The sequence below is a fragment of the Apteryx rowi genome, unplaced genomic scaffold, assembly GCF_003343035.1.
Source record: "Apteryx rowi isolate R43461 unplaced genomic scaffold, aptRow1 scaffold_72, whole genome shotgun sequence".
Taxonomy (NCBI): Eukaryota; Metazoa; Chordata; class Aves; order Apterygiformes; family Apterygidae; genus Apteryx; species Apteryx rowi.
The window spans coordinates 2,427,510-2,450,143 of NW_020451005.1; the positions used below are offsets into that span (position 1 = coordinate 2,427,510).

Genomic DNA, 22,634 nt, shown 5'->3' on the forward strand with positions numbered 1-22,634 from the left:
GAAAAAGCGCACGTTGAAAGAGAGAGCGGCGCCTCCGGGCACAGGGAAGGGCGGGGCTGGCGTCAGAAGAGCGGCAGGGACGCGGCGGCTGGAGACGTCATCTCCGAATGACGCCCCGCCGCAGAGGGGGCGGGGCCGCGTTGCGTGAGAGGTGTGTCGGCCGCCGCGGCTCGCCGCCCCGCTTCCGCGGGTGCTGCGGTTCGCTCCCGTCCTCAGTTTGCGGGGACGGGGACCCTTCCCTCGCGCCACGCTGTACGGCGCTTCTGGTACACACAGGCACCTGCGGGCGCGCCTCGCCTCCCGCCCCCCCCCCGTTCTTTTAAACCCAGCTCGCGCAGCGGTCTGCGCGTGCGCGGCCGCGCGGCAGTTGAACGGTCAGCGCCAACCTGGGAGCTGCTGTCGGTTTTAAAAGTGCGCGAGCGCGGCTCGAGCCCCCGCGGCGGGCGAGGGGCGAGCGCCTCGGGCGAGCTGCGGGCCCTCACGGCGACCACGGTCTCCGCCTGCCCTTTGCCGCCGCTGAAGGGGCCCGTGTGGCGCCGGCCCTCTTGTCCCTTCGCCGCTCCCCCCGCCCCCTGCTTTGGCCGCAGCAGCACCGAGGATCAGGTAGGTACGCCGCTTCGCGCCGTGCTGGCGGCGCAGGGGAGGCTTCGCCGAGTAGCTGCTGGTCTCATCGCTGCYCTGAGGCAGCCCCGGCTGGGGCGGGTGCGGCCCCCGTGTCTCGTCTCCAGGTGTCACAGCAGCCGCTGAAGCTGTAGCGGTGCCTGGACACAACGTCCGCTTTCTCATGCGGTATGCTTGCTCGGTTTTTAGAGCGTTTAGCGACTAGGGGTAGGGGTTTACTTATAAGTAGCTACTTGCTTTGTATTTCTTGTCTAGTGCATGTGTGTTTGCTTATGCATTTAAATTAAGAAACCCCCACCTCCCCAAAATTGGGAGAGAGGAAATATAATCTGGTGGTTAAGCACAATCGATGTTTTGAGTCGGTACTGTTGCTTAATTTCCAGTACTATAAATATTTCGGGAGACTGGGGAACACAACCGTAGTGGAGTAACTAAAAATTAATTACAGTTAAAGCCATAATTCAGAAAAAAATTCCTATATAGAAGTTGCAGGGCTACCAAAGAGGCCTGAGTGAAAGCGGCTTCAATTTTCAAAGATGGTTTTATCCTCTGGTTGCTGTATTTTTTTAAAGACTGCTTTTAACCTTTCTTAAAGAAGTGCTTGTATCCTTACTAGAATTTTTTTAGAAATCTAAGCTTGTTTTAAAATGCATCTTTTATGCATCTAATTAGATTGATTAGGGATATGAATATCTTTAAAAATATTATTTATGTCTTGTGCTATAATGTGTAATTGCTCTAATTATTTTTAGTAAAATATGAGTGTGACATCAACTACACAAGAGACTTGAGCCATTTTCACTCTGTTATGCTCAAAGCAATATAGTGAAGGTAGAATAAGAATAGTAAGTATTCAAAAATGTATTGAGAGAATAACCTGAGGAATGAAATGTGTGAGAGAGGTGGCTGTTACTGAAATAGCTTACTACAGAACATTTAATAGGTTTGTTTTTCATTTGAATGAAAAATAGGAAACATAGTAAGATGGTACTTTCTGGATGTATCTTTAGATCTTTAAAGGCCCTAAAATCGATAAGGGGCCACACAAAGAAAATGAGTGCAGGAAAAAGTGCATGGGGGATAAAATGAATACAATTAAGTAGTACCAGTATGAAAGTCAGAAAAGCTAAGGTATGAAAATTCTTTCCTGTTAGGAAGGATAAGGAAAACTGCTTTATAAATTGTGGGTGTTGCAAAAAGGCTGAAGGAGTCCATGCCTTCTTTGTTCAGTCTTGATGAAAAAGTTGTCGTCAGATACTTGCTAAAACTGTATATAATGAGACAATGGGAATGCAGGTAAGAATCAAAAAAGAGCTAGTTGGATAAGAGAGAAATTAAAGTTGGCAAGAGCTGATAAAATTCACTATAGAAAAYATAGGGAATTAGCTGAAGTATTTTCTGAATTGTTGGAGATTATCTTAAGAATCTGTGCAATTCAAGCCTCTGAAGCCTGGAGAAGTTCATACATAGCCTTTGTTTTCTAAAGAGTGAGAACAGAAAATATGAGAAATTATGGATCAGCGAGCCTAACTTTGATCCTCTGAAAGATTCTGGGGAGGTGGGGGAATAGAATTTTTTTTTTTTAGCAAATAGAAGACAATTAAAAAAACAAGCAAAAAGAAGCCTGTCTAGCTTTGGTTTATTAAGAACATTCTGGATCAACTTTTTTTTTTTTTTTTGACAGCCAATGTAGTTAATGAAGAAGCAATACAAGTGGTGTGTCTTGACTTTCATAGGGTTTCTGCCATTGTCTTGGTTGACATTGTTAAAAACAAGCTGCTGAAATGTGGTCTAAGACTTTTTTTTTTGAGATGTGTACAGCTGCTTGAAAAACTGCATCTCTAAAGCTGACTTGTAATTAATTCACTGTTAAACAGGGATGTCATGAAGCATCCTCCCAGAGAGTTCTGTTTTGAATGTATTTTTATTCAGTTTTCTTCAATGGTATACACAAAATGTGTATGTTGTCAAAGTTCAGAGGATTGCAAACACTGTACAGAACAGGGTCAGAATTCAAAATGATCTTAAAAAGTTGGAGAGGTGATTTGAAATCAGTGAAATTCAGTTCAGTAGATACAAGAATTGAGAGCTAAACAAAGGCAGGAAAAATCAAAGGTAAAATTAGTGGAAAGGGTATTACTGAACAGCAAACAGTCCCCAAAAAGCACCTGAGGACTAAAGTGCATAAATATTAGTAATTTTATGTTGTTTCATATAGACAAGCTTTACTCTGGCGTATGTTAATGTGTGTGATTATATACAAGACTAGGCAGGTAAATTTTGTTGAATAAGGGCCTTTATTAAAGTGGTATGTCTTGTTTTTAATCCTAGTATGTAGCTCTAGATTCTGCAAGAATATTAGGTTCATAAAACTTCGCTTGTGAGGGAAACTTGAAAGGATTAGATACTCTTAATCTAGAAAAGAAGTAACAGAGCAAATCAGGTGGGGGTCCTCAGATACATAGGTTACTACATAAAGGTTAGTTAATAACTAGTCTTCCACTTACCTATAGAGCACAGGAAGAAATCATGTTTCTCTTTAGAGGATAATATTTGGGTTGGATATTAGCTGAAGCTGGCTATCCACAAAGGTGGTTAATCTCTTTTGTCAGAGAGAGAAATGGCTGGACAGACATCTCTTGGGGGCAGTCTCATCTCTAAGGTCCTTACAGGTGTACATTTTAACAATTCAGCACGTACAAACTTGGTGGGATCAGAAATTTTAATTAGAGAAAACTGCTTTGTAATCTGGAAAAGTTTCCCTGCTCCTGGATTTTGAATGGAGCTTTAGCAGAAAAGGACCAAGATGTGTGTCACTTTCTTCTCTTCAATGTAATGCAAAAGAATATGTGTGTGATCAGTGAAGGTTTTGCTTTCAGATATGCACCTTTTAAGTATCTTCCTTTGGTGTACTGAGAATGACTTGTCTAGCTTGGATTGTGAAAAGCAGCTGTGTTGAACCATTTAAATTGCATTTCACTCTGTTTATAAACCTTACTTTTGTTAAAACTTCTTTCATGAATGCTATTTCACAGAGGTGTCCTCTGGAAAAGAGCAAGCACGTGCTCTTTTTTGGAAGGAAACGGGAAGATGCTGAGGGATAGAGAGATCAAGGGTGGGGGGAGGGGGGAAGCTCAGCCCTCTTCTTGCCTTAATCAAAAGATGGGTGTATAGTGCATTAGAAAGTGGCACAATGGAAGTGTGACATCAATCCTGTCATTAAAACATAAAAATATTCATGTTATCATTAAGGAAACATCAAGTCTAATAATAGTTTTTTGGAAAAACTGGTTTGGAAAATTGGAGATGTTTCCAGCCAGTGCTTTTATAGAGGCAGTGTCTCTTTCCATTTTGCAGCATATCTCAAAGACAGGGAGAAAAGCTTCTAGACAGATTACTTACCTTTTTCACAGCCTGAGGTGTGTGTGGAGGGGTGGTGGTGCTGCTGATTCTCATTCCATTATCTTTTCAGTCTAAGAAAATTGGTTAAATTTTTTGTTTGGTGACTTAAAGCAGATGCAAATGTGGTTACTAAGTATTAGCATCTTGTCCAAAATGAAGAGCTYGTACTTCTGCTAGTAAAATGCCAAAATGTGTTACTGGAGTGTGTGGGCCTGTTGCTGTTCTGTTTTCACTGTACTTTTATCATCCTGCTAGCTTTGTAAATTGCTGATGTATTAGGAAGCTTCAGCAAAGCTGTCCAGGACACATTGTTGCTTGCTAATCTGGTTAACCAGAAGTTCAGTCATGGAAAAACTGACGTGATTAGTTCAAATCATTAGTTCAAACACTGATTTTCAGTCTTTCATATTTCTAATGCATGATTTATGGCAGGCTTATTTGCCCGCAGTGGTTGGGAGTTGAAATCTGGATCTTTAGTAGCTTTGCCTGTTAAAAGGAAACAAGCTCAGGCTGTGAAAATGGGAAGCTTAGATCGTGCTTCTCACCGTGTATTTCAGGCCCACAAAATGTATGCCTCAAAAGTGTATGGACCAGTGCAATACGTAAAGTATAAATCTTGGCAGTGTTAAGTTGTTTTGGACTACTTCATGTGCCTTGAAGCTTATAAGAAATCTCAACATCATGGTCTTTAGAGAGTCTGAATACTTTAAAATTTCAGTAATCTTTTTTTAAGCATGAGTAATCAGCTTTCTGAAATAATCCAAGTGAATAATGTAATTTCTGTGGTTTACCTTATTTTAATACTTTTGTATACCTCTTATGTCTTAAGGTTGTTTTTTCATTAATCTGACAATAGCTATTTGTAGGAACAAAGATGTGACTGAGACTTGGAGTTTGTTTCTGATTCAAGAGAAATAAAGGAATTGGAAGACTTACTGGTGGTGATATTTAAGAGAGTTTGTATTGGACTGATAATTTAGCTTTAATCTGCAAGATTAAATTTTCTATGTGTATTTTTAGAGGTGGGAAGAACAGGAATGCTGGTTTCTGTATAAAAATGAGAATTAAAATAAGTGCAGCTCAGCCTCTCAGTTGGCTCATTATCACAAAAGCAACAAAATAATTAGTGCAGACTCTGGATAGTAGCTGATTTAAGCTTAAAAATTCATGAGTTTAGGAAAATAGTCTTCCCCTAGTGAATATATTTTGGTTATTAGGATAAGAAATGGCTGTGTTTTCAGGTAGCTGTGAACTACAAGCATTTTGTATTTTTTTTTGAGAGGTTTAAATTCTCAGAAGATCAAAATACTTGATCAACATTGTATTTTATTGAAGTTGCTATCAACAGATTTAAACTTGTACTAATTTTCAACTAGAGTAAGTTTAAAAACTTTTTATTTCATTTTGCTATATAATCCATTCTATGTATTTAACATGCTTATGGTATAACCAATGTAATGGAGAACAGCTACATTTAAAAGGGGCTATCGTAAATACCTGCTAGAGCTTTAAAAACAAATAATACAATATTTAAGTATGGTGGCTAGCGAAGATTAATATGCTAGTGTTTAGTATAGGAATGCCTAACTTAATTGTTATGTTTTTAATGTTGTTTGATTTTGAACACTTTTTTTTGTGGGAAAATGCAATGGAAGAGACTTCAAAACATCTTATTGCATGAAGTTCTTTAATTGGATATGATTAAGATTAGTATATATATGAATTAAATGAGTAAATATGTGAGATCTTTAGTAGCTGTGTGAAGTTTTACCCATTTTTCTGAGAGGCTGGTGTCTGAGCAAGGCTTTCTGTTTGTGGTCTTTTGTGATATATGCTGTTGTTGGTACTTATTTTTTACAACATAGATAATTATTTCTTCAGGTTTTTTAATGGCAGTCATGGCTGCAACCTTGTAAGTGAGTTGTAACAGAACTGGAAGTCTATCTTAACTTTGTGTTTGCAAAATGAAAAATATATATAGATTCTAAATGAGAACCAGATAGAAGATGTTTCATGCAGACAAAGATGTAAACTACAGAATTCAGATTTCCTGTGTCCTACCCAGAAGTTTTAGCTGCAGAGCTATTCTTCTGTAGAAAATCTTGGTTTCTTCTCTGACTTGTATCATTTCTGTAGTGACTGAGGTCTGTATGGATACCAGACTAGTTCTGTACCTCATTTTCTACCTATCAGGGATACTGGAAGGCCTCTTTCTGCAATTTAGCAGGGCGTAATATACTGACATGCATGTAAACACAGGATTAGAAATCAGCTAAAACTTCCCAATTCTTGAGTGCTTTATATTTTAGGCTTTTAGTGTAGTTCCTTGCATGGAGTTTGTTTCTTTGAAATCCTTTGAGGGAAAAACAGTCTTTTAAACTATTTTCTAGGTAGAAGGTGCTCTACAGTCAATGAAAAACAAGTATGGTGATAGTTTAGGCACAGAGACTGAGCGTGATTACTTGGACATTACATGTTACAGGTTAATGATTCCAGATGAAGTTGTGAAGTTAAGGAAATGGACCATGGATAAATGCATCGATAACCTATCCCTGCCAAATTAGGGACCGCATGATTTGTTTAAACTTTGGTTTTCTATGTTTAAGGAGAAGTATCTTCAGGATGACTGGCTTGCTCTAGCTTCTGTATAGGCTTCTGAACTTGCAAATGTAGGGAAAAAACAAATATGTAGCACTGGCCTTTAAATCAACAAGGGCTGTTTTGATGTTTAAAAGCAAAGAAAATGAAACCTGAAACACTAACTAATTCTGTATGTGTGAATTAGAATGATACAAGTAAAATGTGTTTTATGAATGTTCCAAGTGTGCATCAAATTCTTATGGATACAGACATTTGCATGTATGTGGAACCACATAAATGATTCGTATATAGAGAGAGGGATAGAAGTGTGAAGCCAAAGAATTAAAGCTTTTATATGAAATAATGCAACTCTCTAGTTTTCCCATCAAGCTGAAATGTATCAACTAACTTGCTTGTTCTCTTTTCTCAGAAATGRCTACTCCAAACAAGACACCACCCGGTGCTGATCCAAAGCAGTTAGAGAGGACTGGTACTGTTAGAGAAATAGGCTCGCAAGCGGTTTGGTCGCTTTCATCCTGTAAGCCAGGTGAAATCACAAAAAAATAGTAAACAGCTGAATGTAAACTTTTCTTTTTAGAAAATCAAATACAAAATTTTACCTTTTGATGAGAAGACATACTTTGTTCTTTATCTTTGACTCATGGAATAATAATTCCAAAGTGTGGCATTAAAACTACTTTGGTGTAAACTGTATTGGGGGCTACTAGAAATAATTTTGGCCTAGTCTGTATTTGATGCAGTTTGAAAGTGTAATTGTATCAGAAAATCCAAGGCTGAAGAAATATATTAACAAAACAGAACTTCTGGTTTTAAACTAAATTGTTTTTACCTGCACAGTGAACAAACTAAACCATGTGAGCAGAAACGCTACTAGCACTGCATAATTGTTTCTATACTTTGGCATTTTTCCCAGATATCTCTAATTTTGAGTGAGAAAAACAATTCATGCAGCTAGCCAATATAAATGCTCTGTCCAAACTTTAAGTACAGACTTAGTCATTATAATGTGGCTTCCTAAATTCTTGCAAGTAAAATGAAGCATTGTTAATGGTACAGAGGCACAGTTAATAATAGCTTGCACCTGCTCAAAATATATGAAAATGTGTATTCTGTTCATTGGAGGTGATTTCAGAAATACCTGACAGGAATTGATCTGATATCTTGCTGCAGTCCAGGAACAGCAATCACTTTAGGTCATGATATTGTACTTGGGCTGAATATCTTTGATTTGATATCCTGGTATCTCTTATTGGGAGAAAAATACCTTATTGGTTAGTCACTTCAAACAGAGTGAAGATAACTTTTTACTGCAGATTGAGCTTCAACTGCTAAATGAAAATTGCAGCTAGTGTGGGCAATCAGTAAAAGAATGTGATTAATAGAAGGGATTGATAGAGTAGGAAAAACAAAGATTTGGAGTTACTTCTTTAAATGTGATAACATTAGATTTTAGTAATACTGTCATTGAGGTGTCTATTTTTGGCATCTCTTCATTGCTTGTTCTAGCTATTAATTGGTTCAAAAAAGTTAAAACATAAGAATCTAATTGAATAGCAAATACTATATTTGGCTGAAATTTTGTAATAAAGGAACAGTCTTTGTTATTGACTTTCCTTTAGTTTAGTAATGTGATTATAGACTAGGTGTAAAAGCCTAACCATTAAGTATTGTTCTTGCAGTTATTACAAATTACTTCTTACTGCTTGTAACCCCAGGATGTGCTGAGTGATTTCAAATCCCACAGACCTCAATAGGAGATAAGGATGTAAAGATATTCTAGTACTGAGCTTTTATTGTCAGAGTCCCCTGTTCCAGTTTTGTTGCAAAAACACAGCACAACTTGGGTATTTAGAAGTATTTCCTTGCTTGTTATAACTTAGGATACATATTTTTGGTTTGTAACAGCTCTAAAAAAGTTGTCTGTGATGTCTATGTCACAGAAACAGGATACTGAGGATCATAACCTTTTCTTTTTTCTTAGGATTTGGAGTGGATCAGTTACGAGATGATAATCTAGAAACCTATTGGCAGTCAGATGGATCACAGCCTCATTTGGTGAACATTCAATTTAGGTATTAAAATTGCTCGGTATGAGTTAGGGCTTTTTGTATAACTTCATATTGATCACTATTTGCAGAGATAGGAAGTTTGGAAGTGCAAGGACTTCTGGATTAATCCTGTSTTACCCAGCTGGCAAGAAGCCAGTTAGATGGTGTTTATAAAAATGATTAAATGATTTCTCTGTGTGTGGTTGTTGGTTGTGTGTGTGGTGGTGTGGTTTTTTTTTTTTTTTAATATGATGTTATGGCTGCTAAATGCCTAAATAAGCAATGAAAAGGAATGTAGTAGACTGCTTGTAACAGTTTCCTATTTACTGATATTAGGTTAAAATTTTGATCCTGACTCTGTACCTTTCTTTGGCTGTGATTTGAAGGGTAGATAACAGTTTTTAAAGCAGGCCTGTATGATTTAACAACTGACTGTCTGAGAGACCTTTTCTTACTCTATTATGCTGTTACATCTGGCTATAGAATGCTTTCAATCCTTTTTCTTAACCAAGCTCTAAGATGAGGACAGGCATTTGAGTCTCCTTTCTCTGTTTGTCCCCTGGGGAACTCTTTGGTATACTAACAGAGCTCATATTTAGTAAGCTAAACACACTTTACATCACATATGAGCGTTTTACTAGCATCCTGACCTTTTCTTGGTTTTCTTCATATACTGACATTTCTGTAGACAGACAAAGGATAACAATGAAGGCCAACTGTGAACTTAATGTTCAGAAACACCCAATTGCTATAGCAGCTGGGGTCTTATAAACTAGTAGATGTGTTTTGCTTGTATTAAATTTTAGAACACTTYAGAACACTTCCTGAATATTTTTCCTGAGGATACTTACATAGCTTTTGTTGCTTCTTGCAGAAGAAAAACAACAGTGAAGACTTTATGTATTTATGCAGACTACAAATCTGATGAAAGTTACACTCCGAGCAAAATCTCTGTCAGAGTAGGAAATAATTTTCATAATCTCCAGGAAATCCGGGTAGGTCAATGATGATTCACTTTCTGTCTTAACAGTTCTATCTCACTAGGTCATTTGGTTTAGTAGAAATGGTTTTGGAGGTGAAATATGGCATTGTGCTTGGAGGGGGAAAGTGACTAGGTTTGTTCTGGTGCTTCCTTTTAGTTTTTATTCTGTAAATGTAAACTTGGCTTCTGTTTTTGTCAGGTGCTATTACCAACATGGTTATAAAAGACTTGATATGTTGATCCTGTAATGGAATTAGAGTGGAATTTTCCAGAACAGGATTATTTAGTCAGTTGAACTTYGATCTCACTTCAAATATCTTAAGACCCTATGCAGGGCATACCTCAAAAGGGAGACTTTGGTTTTAAACACACTTGCAGTTCTAGACTTTAACTTTTTTTTTTTTTAACAGGTGAATTCAAACTTTCTTCACAAATGGGTTGCTCAGCTATTGAGTTTCACCAGGAATCAAAATTTAGGACTAGGGACTTTTGTTATAGCTGTGTATTGTGCATGCAAGTACCTTTGCAGTCAGGTGGCTTTCACTTTTAGGAGGCTGGGTGTACTAGTGATCTTAACTAGTGTCTGATTCAAAACCCATTTTGACATCCTGGCAAAAAGAAACTGCAGGCACAAGGCCTGATCATGAGTTACACTAAGGTTTCTTTGTATTCTGCTGGCTGAAGAATCTTGGTATTAGTGAGATCTGTTGCACAGTTGCTAATAGCTGACTCTAGTCACTATTGGTGATGGGACTAGGGGAATTGCAACACTACTGCAAACCCATTTAAAATAAGAAAGATACTAATTTAAATTGGATGCTTAATGTAAATTACAATCAGATGTGCTGGTAAACTATATTTTACTTCTGAGTATTATTTCTGATCTTTTTGCGATGCTTTTTTTTATACCAGACCGTCACTGCGATATGCAAATTTTTGGAAGGGATGCAATATTTTTGTCTTTTTGTCAATATGTGATGCAAAATCCAATTTCCAGTTCTGTAAATGTAGAAAATTGATGCTTAAGACTGAGCAAGACATAGTCAAAACTGGATTTGTAGTGTTTTGTTAAGATTTATATATATAAAAGTAGTGAGTCAAAAGCAGTATTTGTCCGTGGTGATACTTTATTATGAAGCCAGTAGAAAGGTTCTTTAATGGAATAACTGTGATCAGATTTGAATCATTTTAAGTACTTAGTTTTGCATATAYGTTAGCATTTTGGTAAATAGTAAAAGCAGATTTAAAACAATCTATGATCTTTATAGGAGCTGGCCTTGTAAACTAATCAGGTTACTCATGAGCAGGTATCTTATAAAAAATTTGAGTTACTGTAACCTCATAAGTCAGGTTCTTCATCTCTGGAGCTTGACAGCTACTACCTCATACATTGGGGGGCTTTAGCTTACCTCCCTTATATGGAAAATATTACAGAAAGAGAAGAATCAACAGTGACTAGAGAAGGGAGGTGCTAAATAATGGCTTGAGTTTGGGCTTTGGGGGGTTTTATTGTTTTTTACTTTTTCTTGTGTTTGAAGTCCCAACAAGAAGAGGAACTTCTAAGTAGAAGGTTGTAGATGCAGTGGGCATAAGAGGTGTCGTAAACATATTTTCAGTGCCACTGTAACAGAGGCATATATTCTTTCCCGGATTTGTGGTGCGCTCTCACGTTTTGGGAATTGTACCTTTGTCCTAAATCTGAAAGCCAAGGGTCTTACACCACTTATTTTTTGAAATATTGTTTTGAAAATAAATAAATCATCACATTAGCTTAAGTGCCTTTCATCAACTGGATATTGTCTTTTAATTTTCTTAATTACACAATTTGGGAATTACACATTGTATAATAGTGAAAACAACTGAATCTTTTCCTTGTTGTGTTAGTCCACGGGTTTGTTTTCAGAGTGTCCACTAGATGTCATTGTTGTCCTTAATTATCATTTTCTGATTTTGTGCCTGAGTCTACTTATCAGTAATGGTTAACCTTTTGTAAAAGTTTACTACAGCATTCCGTATATAACCTCAGTAACATAAAAAGTTTCTTATAAAGTGATAAACAGTCACTTTTGAGGGTATATGTGTTATTAAAGATCTACACGAACAATGCATTTGTAGAGATATTTTGAATTTAAGTGCTGTTGTTTATAAGCATATTAGTCTACTGCTGTTTCTCAGGCTATATTTCATATTTCTTCCATGCTAAGAACAAGATTTTTATGCATAATGTACTTAGTAAAAATACTAGAAATTTGTTTTCTGTATTTCTTTTACATTATATTAAAATGTGACACTAATATGTTGCATGAGACCAGTAATCCTTATGCATAACACATGTTCATATGCTTTCTTTACTTCAAAACTGAGGAGAAAATATGGTCAGGCTGCTTACTAGTGATATGCAATACTTTACAGTAAAATATTAAAGGCTAATTCTGTGGCCTTTGTTAAATATTGGCATCAATTTTTATATTTCTTAATATGCTTGATATTCAAAATGTGTTTCTTGAATTATTCTTCAATACAGAAACTTCATCTTTTCTTCAGCCTCTCTGACACAAAGTTAGGTCATTAAAGCAGTGTGAACTGTTATAAGCTCTTCAGAGCAAATCTACTTAATTATACTGTGATTCCACTGGTTTCAGAACTGATTAACTGGGTGGAAAATCCCATTAAATCATTTTATATTTTTCCATGGATGCTTGCATGGCTTGTAGTGTCTAATGAAAATCCTACGATGCCTTCATGTGCTTTCTTCCTAAAGGTCTAATTCTCAAAACAATGCAATGTGTGGTTAGACTAGGTTTTATCACTAATATGGGATTTAGCTTTAATATATATAGTCTAGTATGTAGTTATGTCCTTCTTGGAACTTAAGATGAAGCTGTTTTCTCAATAAAAGATTTTCTTCCTCTGAGATATGTCATTCACCCTACAGGTGAGAACAGTCCTTGTAATGTGGCAGTGTTATTCCCTTGCTCAGCTGAAGGAACTACAGTTGAGAGGTGTGCAGTAAGCCTTCTCCTCTGACTTAAGTGCCTTTGTATCACAGCAGTCAAATTTGGGGAGCAAATATCCTCTCATTTCCAGTTCCAGAGCTGCCCCCATGTAGTGGGACAGTCAGTTTGGCTGAACAAGGTAGTCTGCAGTAGCATTTTTGGAGCAGCATCCAAACTTCAGTGCATGATTTGAGCTACTACACTTTCTCACAATATGAAAATAATTTACTGTAAATGATATGAGTGAAAAGGTTGCTGCAAGAGATTTCTGGTCTCTTCAAATTATACTCTGCCTGCTATGTTTGTAATTCTCCAAGATGTTCAGGTCGTCAGTAGTTCATCTTCCTTTAAACAAATTAAGTGCTACGATGCTAAGTGCAGGTGGGATGTCAGCGTATATTCATCTGGTTTTAATGACTTCTGATGTCAGCAGGTAATGTAAGAACTTTACACAGCAAAGCAAGATACTTGTAAACTCTTGTACCCACTAGTTCTGCATCTTTGGTATAAAAAAACATTCTGAGAAGGTGCGGTCAGACTTTCTGAAAACAGTTACTGACTTCTCATACCAATTCACATCTGAGAAGACACTGATGTCTAGTACCAAAATTAAAGCTGCTTACTGAGGTGGAGCCTCTCTGGAAAGAGACTCCAAAGTTCCATATTCTGCTGTGCCCTATGTAGGACTCAACAGTAGAATGCAGTGTACATGTCTTGGCAGCAACTAGTGGAGATGTTAATATGCTTACAGATGAGACACTCTAAGAAAAAATTCACAAAGTTTTTCCTTTATGCATTTATTTGAAAGCATGATCTTTCTGCTCTTAAAACTGCTACTGTTAAGTCTGCTGGTTAGATGTATTCTTGGATTTTTTTTTCTCTAGATTACCCTAAAATGAGTTTGCTAATTGTATTATGTTTATGTTGAGAAACACATTCAAACTTTTTCTTCCTATGCTATGTATGATTCTGTATAATAAAAGCGTTAGAGTTGTTAAAATGTATAGCTTTGTACTTAAAATTTTAAGAGGGAAATACTTTGTCTATGCATATTTCAGCATTTCGGCGATAAAACATTCAAACTGCTACATGTTATCTGCTAACATGTACTTCCACTTTGAACAGTGACTCTACAAACTTTGTTCTCTTCAGAGATCTTCTTCCAATTTATGGTAAACCTCACAAAACATTTTCTAACTCTTTATTACTGTTGCAGAGCCAATTGGGCTAAGATTGAGTAATCTGGAATCTATCTTTTTTTCTTGTGTATTAGCATTTATTCTTTACTAAACTTCAATTAGTTATACATGTGTAAATGAGCTGAAGACAACAGGCTTGCATAGATGTAACTGAGGCTGTTCTTCCTTTTAAAACTTTTATTACCAGTAGTAATGAATTACAAAGGACTCCCAGCAGCATCAGATTGCTTGAGAGAAACTGCATGACGGCTGATAGTTTGTAAAGTAGAAAAATACCTCTTTTTAACTAGTCACATGTTTTGGTCTGGAATCACAGATAGGAAAATGGAAACACAAAATATTTCATCTTTTTTTTCTTAAAGATGATTTCTTGTCATGTCAACAAAGTACCAGTAGTCCCTGCTAACGGAGGAGGGGTGGAAAAAACCCCATACTTGACAGCTTATTAACTAATGAAGCTTTCTTGTATTCTGTTGGCCTGAAAAGGCCGTTTGGAGAGCTACGAAGAATTCTTGTGTTTTTGCACACAGATGYGTGTGCATGCACTACCTTTCACAGACTGTGCTGAGTGTGAGTGAGGAAACTAAATGTTTGCTTGCCTTCTATGTAGTTTATTCCTGCGCTGCAGTAGGAGTAGTTGACCAGCAGACCCCCAGTTAAAGTACAGAAAGCCTTCTTCCTGGCCTTTTCTTATTTGCTTGCAGTGGATAAAAACTTTATCTCCTTACGAAATGTTTTTATACGACAGTAGATACCATTGTAGGTACATGTATTCAAATATTAAGAATGGCATGGCTGTCAACGTTATATCATTTTGTTGAGGCACTGAAGTAAAACCCAATGAACCTCTAATCTGTGACTCTTCTAAGAGACACTTGAAGTCATTTTCCTTGTTAACTTTATGAAGAAATTGTATCTATGCAAGCTAAAAACATATAAGCTAATCATGTTTTCCCTATTTATGTATTTGAAACAAACTCTTTCACCCTCCAGCCCTCAGTGACTAAAGTCTGACAGGAGTGGTGCCTTGCACCAGCAGGTAAGATCATATGAACACTGTTAGGACTAAAGCAAGTTATGGGCCCTCAATGTGTCTTCATGGTTTCATTGAAGTCCTCAGGAAAGCCTTATTAAGTAGTTCCTGCTATCCAAGCTAAAACCGAGGTAGTCTGACATTACTGTTTAGTTGTGAAGATACTCACATTCACTGGATAATGCCTTTTGTTGTGTTAAGCAGGGATGCAGCTCTCTTGTCTTTTGAGAGCAAACTGAAGCTGATACCAGAAGTATTTTGTCAAGTTATGCTGTTATGTGCAGGACTAAGGCAGCTTGCTGTGGTGTGTGATGTTATCTTGGGCATGTTAGGCTTTCATATCAAATTTTTATAAATTATTCATAACAAGGCCCAGCCTTTTTCCCTAAGAGCCTGATGCAGTAAAACAGTCTTCTGGAAAGGAATCATTTTCACCACCTGAGGTAGTTTGAGTCCTTTGTGATTTATTGTTTAAAAGTATTTTAGGTACTTCTTGCACATATGGGGTTACATCAGACAGCTGAGCACAACAGCTAGCTATTGCCAAAAAGAGGAGACTTTGCTCCTCTCTTCTTAGCTGTGTGACTCTACTGCCTCCTTTGAACCAGCTCTTATGTTTATTGGATACTTTGTTAGGCCAGTTGAATTCACTAACCTAATAGAAAACTCTCCCTTTCTTCTTCTGTTGGTGGTTTGACAACTTGGTAAATTGAGCTGACTAAAAGGAACACCTTATGAGCACCAACACTCGCATAATGTGGAAGATGTGTGCAGCCAGGTGTTATAGAAGAGGCAATGTTTGGGGACCATTCCCCTCTTGATAGTGTGCTGTTATGTTATTCTGAGATGTGTGGGTGAAGTTGCATGAGGTGAAATCCTATAATCTAAGAGAGATCTCTTACAAGCTCTCATCTTGTGAGATGGCACACTGGACCCACTCTGGTGATTGAGGRTATGCTGTGGGGCCAAAGAGCAATGACAACAGACAGCTGCTGTTCAGTCATGTTTTGAAGTGTTTAAAAATAAAATTTAAAGTGCTTGGAAATCTTAAAATCAACAAACTTGCTTGTTGTTCTAACTAGTTCTTGCTGTATAAAAAGTTAAGTGATAAAAGCCATGGCCGAGGATTTAAAAAAAAAAAAAAAAACACACAAGAAATTAGGTGTTTTGAGGAACAAAGTCTGTTTATCTGTCTTGCTGCAACTCCTAGCTGACAAAAAGCCAAGATTAGTAAACAAAAAATGTTTTGATCAAGGAAACTGTGACAACAGTTTCTCCTGTCAAGAGAAATATTAGCTGATGCAAGTGAAGAGGTCACTTGAGAAAGCCACCTGCAGTGCAGTTTTGACAGTGGTTCTGCATTAACTCCTTATCTGCAAGATCAGTCGCATGAATTATGTCTTCTGATTCTGTTATCTTTTAGTTCTTGTCATAACTTGGCTTTACATTTCAGTGGATAATCCAACATTTTGCTACAGAACTTTGCCTTCCATATTTTTTAAAGACCTGAGGGCAATGCAGTGTGACTCTTTGGAACTGCATAAAATGCCTCTGGCTTATTTTGATATGTAATATAATCACCACAGAACAAATGTGATGATGGAAGTATTGACTGTCATCTACTTCCTTGCCCTAGTGAATGATCCTTTTCTTTGAGAACATGTATAATACTGCATATTGATCATTAAAATTGATCGTTAAAATGACTTGTGCGAATTTCATTCATTCCATCCATTTTCTGTCTCTTAAGCAAGTCTTTTCCAGAGTTTTTTACAGAGAGGAGGCATTGTACTGGCTTAACTAGTAACTACAGAAAAGGTATATCAAACAGCAAGGGGAGTAACTTCCATGCCTCTTCATCCTGATGATATACTTGGATCTCCTGTCTCAGACAGAACGACAATAACTTGCCTCCTATTCCAGTAGGAGTTAGTTTTTCTATTGTGATAGAAGTGGTTTTTGCACTTTCTCACAGTTTTTTGATTTGGAGGGTGTGTATTTCCACTTAGTTGTTTGCCTAGTCCAGAGAAACCAACAAAATTTGTGAAACAACAAACTGTTGCTAGTGCATGGCACTGCTGTGTGGACACTCAGCCTTTCAAATTGCCTAAAGGTAATCGTAATCCRCCTGGAGGATAAGATATATTGGTGTTCAGACCTAAAAGGGAATGAATAGAAATATCCCAGTGAGAGAGAGGGGCAGGCCATGAGTATGCTCTGTTTATGTAGTATGGCAAGTCTGCATGCAGATAACATCGTGGCTTTGTGTAACTTAAATGAGCATGATAATATTTGTCTATTTTGGAAGCTGTTCAGTTTGAAGTAATACTGCTGGAACAGGGTAACTCCCATCGTTAGCAAACAGCCTGTATAGGTGTCCAGTGATCTGTTGCTGCCCAGTGATGGATAACTTATGTGGGAAGACGATACTCTGCCACTGGGGAGCCTTCGTAGCAGACTTTGCATCGAAGAATGATACCAGGTATTAAACTTTGCTTTGGAAGAGGCCTACTTTAGCTCAGTTGCTGTATGCTTTACTCTTGGAACAAAAGCCTACTTAATCTTTTTAATAGGGCTCGTTTCTTGAGACGACTTTGAAGACTCAGGTGAAAGCCAGGCTATCTTAGTATGTTCTTGCTGGCAACAGCATGGGTCCTTTGTTTCTGTTTGTTTATCAGGGAGTATAGCTGTGTTTTGTTGAATAGGTGTTTATTTTGTTTTCAGTTTCTCTTCTAGCTTTTTTTCCGGTCTTGATTTCTGTGTTGTGATCAGATAGTCCAGACAAGCACAGCAATGTCCCTGCTGGAATTTTTTTTGGTTGTGTTTTTTTTTTGTTTGTTTTTTGTTTTTTGTTTTTTTTTTGGCCAAGCACCACGGACAGGGTTCTTTCTTTGCTGACATAACAGATGCTGATCTAGAGCAGGGAATCATCTAGCAGAAGAACACCCAAACTGAGGAGCTTTTAAGGACGTTAAGGAAGTCTGGACCCTATTGTGATCTCTTTACTCAAGACTGTCCACTTATTGTAGTGAAGACTTTTCCAGACATCATCTGAAATCCACCAGCTGGCATTCTCATCCTGCTCTCTGTATGTGAAGTAAACTTAGATACTGAGGGACGAGAAGATGCTAACTTGTTATAGGACTATTGAGTCAAGAAAATGTACTACTTCTGGAGTCCCTGTTGAAACATCTTGTCAGGTATATTTTAAACTATGTTGCTCTGAAGATAGAATACTGAGTTGTTACTGCTTTGTTTAGATTTCCAACTAGGCTTCAGGTACTTTGGTTAGGAACCCTTCCTCCCTGATCTCAGTTTCTTCCATGGAAGAAAAGATGCGGAGGTCCAGCCTGCAATTATTCCTTTGGTTCAAAATGTCATTTTAAAATGTTCAGCCTGTTTTCTGCAAACTAAACTTCATGGTAAGACTGTGAATGGATATATTCAGCTGTAATTTCATTGTCTGTCTTGTCTGTCTTCCTCTAGGATGCTCTACAGGTGAGGTCATCACACCAGATTGTTTTGATTGTTATCTTGCTGTTTTGCTAGTTGGGATGGGTTTACTTCACCAGAATGCAGACAATATCCGTTACCTGCATTGAAATCAGCCAGTACTGGAAATCTGCAAAGCAGGGGAGTAGAATGAGTCACTGGTCTTTGTTAGTTATTAAGCCTTGTGCTTACTGCTGAGGGGAGGAGTCAAATTCAGGAAAACAGTGTTCTCATTTCAGGCAGCTGGTACTCCTTATTTCTACCTCCCAACAGAGGATGTTTTGATCCCACTGGGATGTTTGCATGCACCCCTGTTTACAGAAGGGCTAGTTTAATGACCTAACATCATTGTTCCTGCAGGTTATCATCATTGTAGATGATATGACCTGCTCATAGTTCTTATGCTTTTGGTAGTCTTAACTAGTGTATGCTTCAAACTGAGAAAATCATGGAAAGAATTGCGGCTATCCTGCTATTTGTGCCCTGTATACATTGGAACAGGGTCTACTATGCTATTATGAGAAATGCAGTTATCTAAAATATCCTTTTGTGCACATGAGGAGTGTGTGTGTGTACAAATAGGGGGACCCACATTAGCTCTGTCATCTCTGAAGAATGGAACACTTTGGTACATGCTTCATGAAATTCCAAAGTATTTTTGTCTGAGCTTGCTCTGAAATAGTATTTTAAGAGAAATTAATATCTATATTCCATTGGATCCTAGGAAAAAACAAAACTCTGCATTGGTTTTCTGCTATGGCATATGTTGCATGTACGGAGTTGTTTGTTCTATATTTCATCATTCAAAAAAGAATCTTTATGAAAGGACTTTTTCTTGCTTACAAAGAGACTCAGTTAGGCAAGTGTACATTAAAGTGGCCCTGAATACTGTCATTCTGACTTTACCTTCTGAAACTGAGGAAAAGGCGTGCAAAAGGAAGTGGCAATAACTACATGGAAGGCAGGAATTTGAAGTACAGAGCTCAAGGGAGCTGAAGTATATGAAGGCTGGGAACTGATTGAAGTACAAAATTTTACATATTTGTGAAAGCATCTCTTGGGACTATAACCTAAGTTCTATCATGGAAGAGAAATTAGAAAATATACATGATTTTTCATGTAAAAGTGGAAGAGCTTCTCTCCCTGCTCCACCACCCATGAGAAAAGGCAAGACACCTTGCTAATCTATAATCAATTTTACAATAATCACTTACATTATGCTGTATAATATCTGTTTTATAGTGAGCGGTTACATGATTCCATCCCTTTCTGTGCATGAAATTCTAATAGGAAGATTTGAAGGGGATTCTTAAAAAGCTTGTTCTTTGGGAGTGGTGTTTTTTTGTTTTGTTTTGTTTTTTTTGCCTCATGAATATTCTTTTGGTATAGATGGCATAAAACTCCACAGATACAGAATGTGTGTTATCAATGCAGGGAAGTTATCTTCTAACAAGCTGGAGGAATTTTAATAAATTTTAGCACAAGTGTCCTCATATATCTAATTATGATGCTGTAAGCAATTTTAGTCTCTTTTTCTAGCAGACAGGAGCAGGATGCAAATAGTGTTCTGCRCTTGCTGTGTGTGAGATGGAGGGAGCCAGATACTGAAGAACACTTTTCTATTAGTATTTTTATAGTAAACTGAATTAAAAAAAAAGTAGTGATAAAGTTGTGGCCTTACAGCAAATGTATAGTATATGCAACCAACGTCAAAATTTAGATGGGCCTATTCCTCAACACTTTTGTAGGAGGGTGAAGTTGTTTGTGGTCACACCAATTGTCTGTGCTATTGAACCAAAATCCCAAGTCTGAGTACACATCCAATAATAACCATGTATATCTGGGTGATATCTGGGGGCTAACTCTGCAAGGGGGAACTCAGGTATGTGCCTGGACGGCTTTCCGACATGCATTGTGGCTCTGATCCCAACAAGTAAGTGTAGATGCAGCCATACAGAGTCTGGAGATTCTGAACCCTGAGCTCCAACCCCAAGGTCACACAGCAAATGAGCCATGCTTATTCAGGCTTTCTCAAGAGGCTTTCTAAATAAACTGTTCTCCTACTTGCACTGCAAAGCAGCCAGGCTAAAAGTCTGCCGATACTTATCCGTTTTTATCTGAATCTTGTTTTACAAAGATTAATTTGGTATCCAGTTTATACCTGACTGATTGAAAGTTGTAATTGTGATGTTCATTGGTACCAGTTTGTGAATGCTTGACAGTTTTGTTCAATATAATCTTTTTTTCTAGAATTGCCTGGCTTGCATTGTGTAATTTCCATCTGCTTTAAAAAAAAAAAAAAACAAATACAAAGCATCATACACGTTTACACACAAAATTCCTTCCTCAGTTAAGCCAAAATAAAACATTCCTCCTTCCAGTCCTTAAAACCTTGTGTTACTATTTGTTCATCAATTTAAGGACTTTAAGCTATACTGACTCAACTTTCCTGTGTAACTTTTTCTGAAAAGTTATCCTTGTTGTCAGCAGTGCTTTAACATATATTAAGTCTCCATAGTATCTATTTAATCAACTCTGTATGCTTCTGCATTATTCACCAAGTTGGTTGCTTTACAGAATCCATATTTGCTCATTGATTATTCCTGTGATTGTCTCCTGTGCTACAGAGTTCCCAGATGGTGACAGTRGGTTTTTCAGTTTTTATGGTAACTGCACAATCCCCTAGCTTGGTAGAATACAGCCACAAAAGACTGCCAGCTTTCCATGTTAATTTAACCTCTTACCTGCTTTATATCCCTCAAGGAGTTAGGGAAAACTTGAATACTGAAGAGCAGTGTACTTAGACTAGCCCCTTTACTGTGACTAATTAGTAAAAGTGAAGAAGAATCTCCTMTTTCCAAGAAGATTCCATAATTCCATACAAGATTTGAACAGAGTACAAGTATGTGCTAATAAAAGTTCTGTGAGACTAGGATCTGTTACTTTTCATCTTTGCTTATTTCCCCAGCAGGATGGTTATCCGTTTTAGTAATATTTGAAACTCTGCTTTTTGGCCTACAGAAACTTTAGTGAGAGCTGTGTCTTAGGTCTGTGAGATCTTCCTTTCCTTCTACTATATAAATTTCTGCAGCTGATTTTGTGTGTGTGTGAATGTGTCTGTCTGGTTTGGAGTTTTTTTGAATTCCATTTTGCTCTTAAAACTTCTGTTGTGCTGGTTGCTTTTGTGAAAGCACATAGGCCCATTTTATGTAGTCTTTAACCCTTTGTGCTACATACAGCATCCCTTTGTTTCCTTTAAACCACTGCTTTTTTCTTTTTAATGCTTGGGTAGAGCTGAGATGCTGATCTGTCTCTCTGATAGCATTATAAACTTTTTGGAGCTCCTAGGGAGATCAATTAAATGTTCTTTATCTCATAGGAATTGGTCTGAATATATGTATTTAGGTACAATAGATCATATATCTTTAAAACAGTAGCCACTCCTTTACTCGCTGCAATTCAAGCTGTAATCAAACTTATGTACTATCAGACTGAGGGAATAAAAGCGTATTTTTCTTTTACATTCCCAAAATGTAGCGAAATCCCTGTGGACAGTTGTGTTTACAAGAGTAACTGGCTGCATTCAATTGTGGGTTATAAATGTGCTTGCTTAAATAAATACACTGAGCTATCGGACAGAACAACCAATAGTTCATTGGACTAATTGACCTTGTCAGTATAATAGAAACACTTGCAAATAAAATTCCCATTGCCAGCAAAGTTGCAAATGAAAACCCCTGAAGAAATTGTGTGTATCCTCTAACTATCTTGGAATGCAGTTATTCAAGCAACAGACGTGGGGGGGAAATCATTAACTAGGGAAAAGTTTTATGTACCAACATTTCTGAGTAATCTTTTTCAAAGCATGAGGTTATATGCATTCCTAAAAACATTAAGGAGTTCACTTTCCCTATCCGGAGTTGTTTTCTAACAATTGTTACTGCTTTTAGCATATCTCAAGTTCCCTTGTGTGATTTGTTTTCCTGGYTTACTTTTATTGTAGCGTGCCTTTTTTTAAAAAAGACGAGGATGTTTGGCTGGTAACCACAGCATGTTGTAATGAGGGTGGAGTATGTTTGTCACTCTACAGTAATGGCTGGCTTGTATTAATGCCAGTGTCCAGAACCATACATCCTGTGGCAGCATATCTTTTTGAATATATTTGTATTGCATAACAATGGAAAAGAATCACAGTAAATAAGAGTATCTGGACTTCCATCAAAAGTGTGCTAGAACCATTTTTTTTACTTAACCAGTGAT

The 22,634-nt window shown here is 37.5% G+C and overlaps 1 protein-coding gene across 6 annotated transcripts in view; it reads left to right on the plus strand.

The window, feature by feature from the left end:
• The first annotated feature begins 68 nt into the window (after positions 1-68).
• ANAPC10 (anaphase promoting complex subunit 10) overlaps positions 69-22,634 on the plus strand; it is a 45,167-nt gene continuing 22,601 nt past the window's right edge. For 2 of the 6 annotated variants that reach the window (XR_003256997.1, XM_026087525.1), the window contains exons 1-4: positions 162-603; positions 7,034-7,150; positions 8,606-8,696; positions 9,547-9,667. Coding sequence is in view for 5 of the 6 variants with exons in the window: in XM_026087525.1 (XP_025943310.1) it covers positions 7,036-7,150; positions 8,606-8,696; positions 9,547-9,667 (327 nt within the window). In the remaining variant the exon portion in view is untranslated. The other 4 variants (XM_026087524.1, XM_026087523.1, XM_026087521.1 and 1 more) reach the window with 4 other exon arrangements.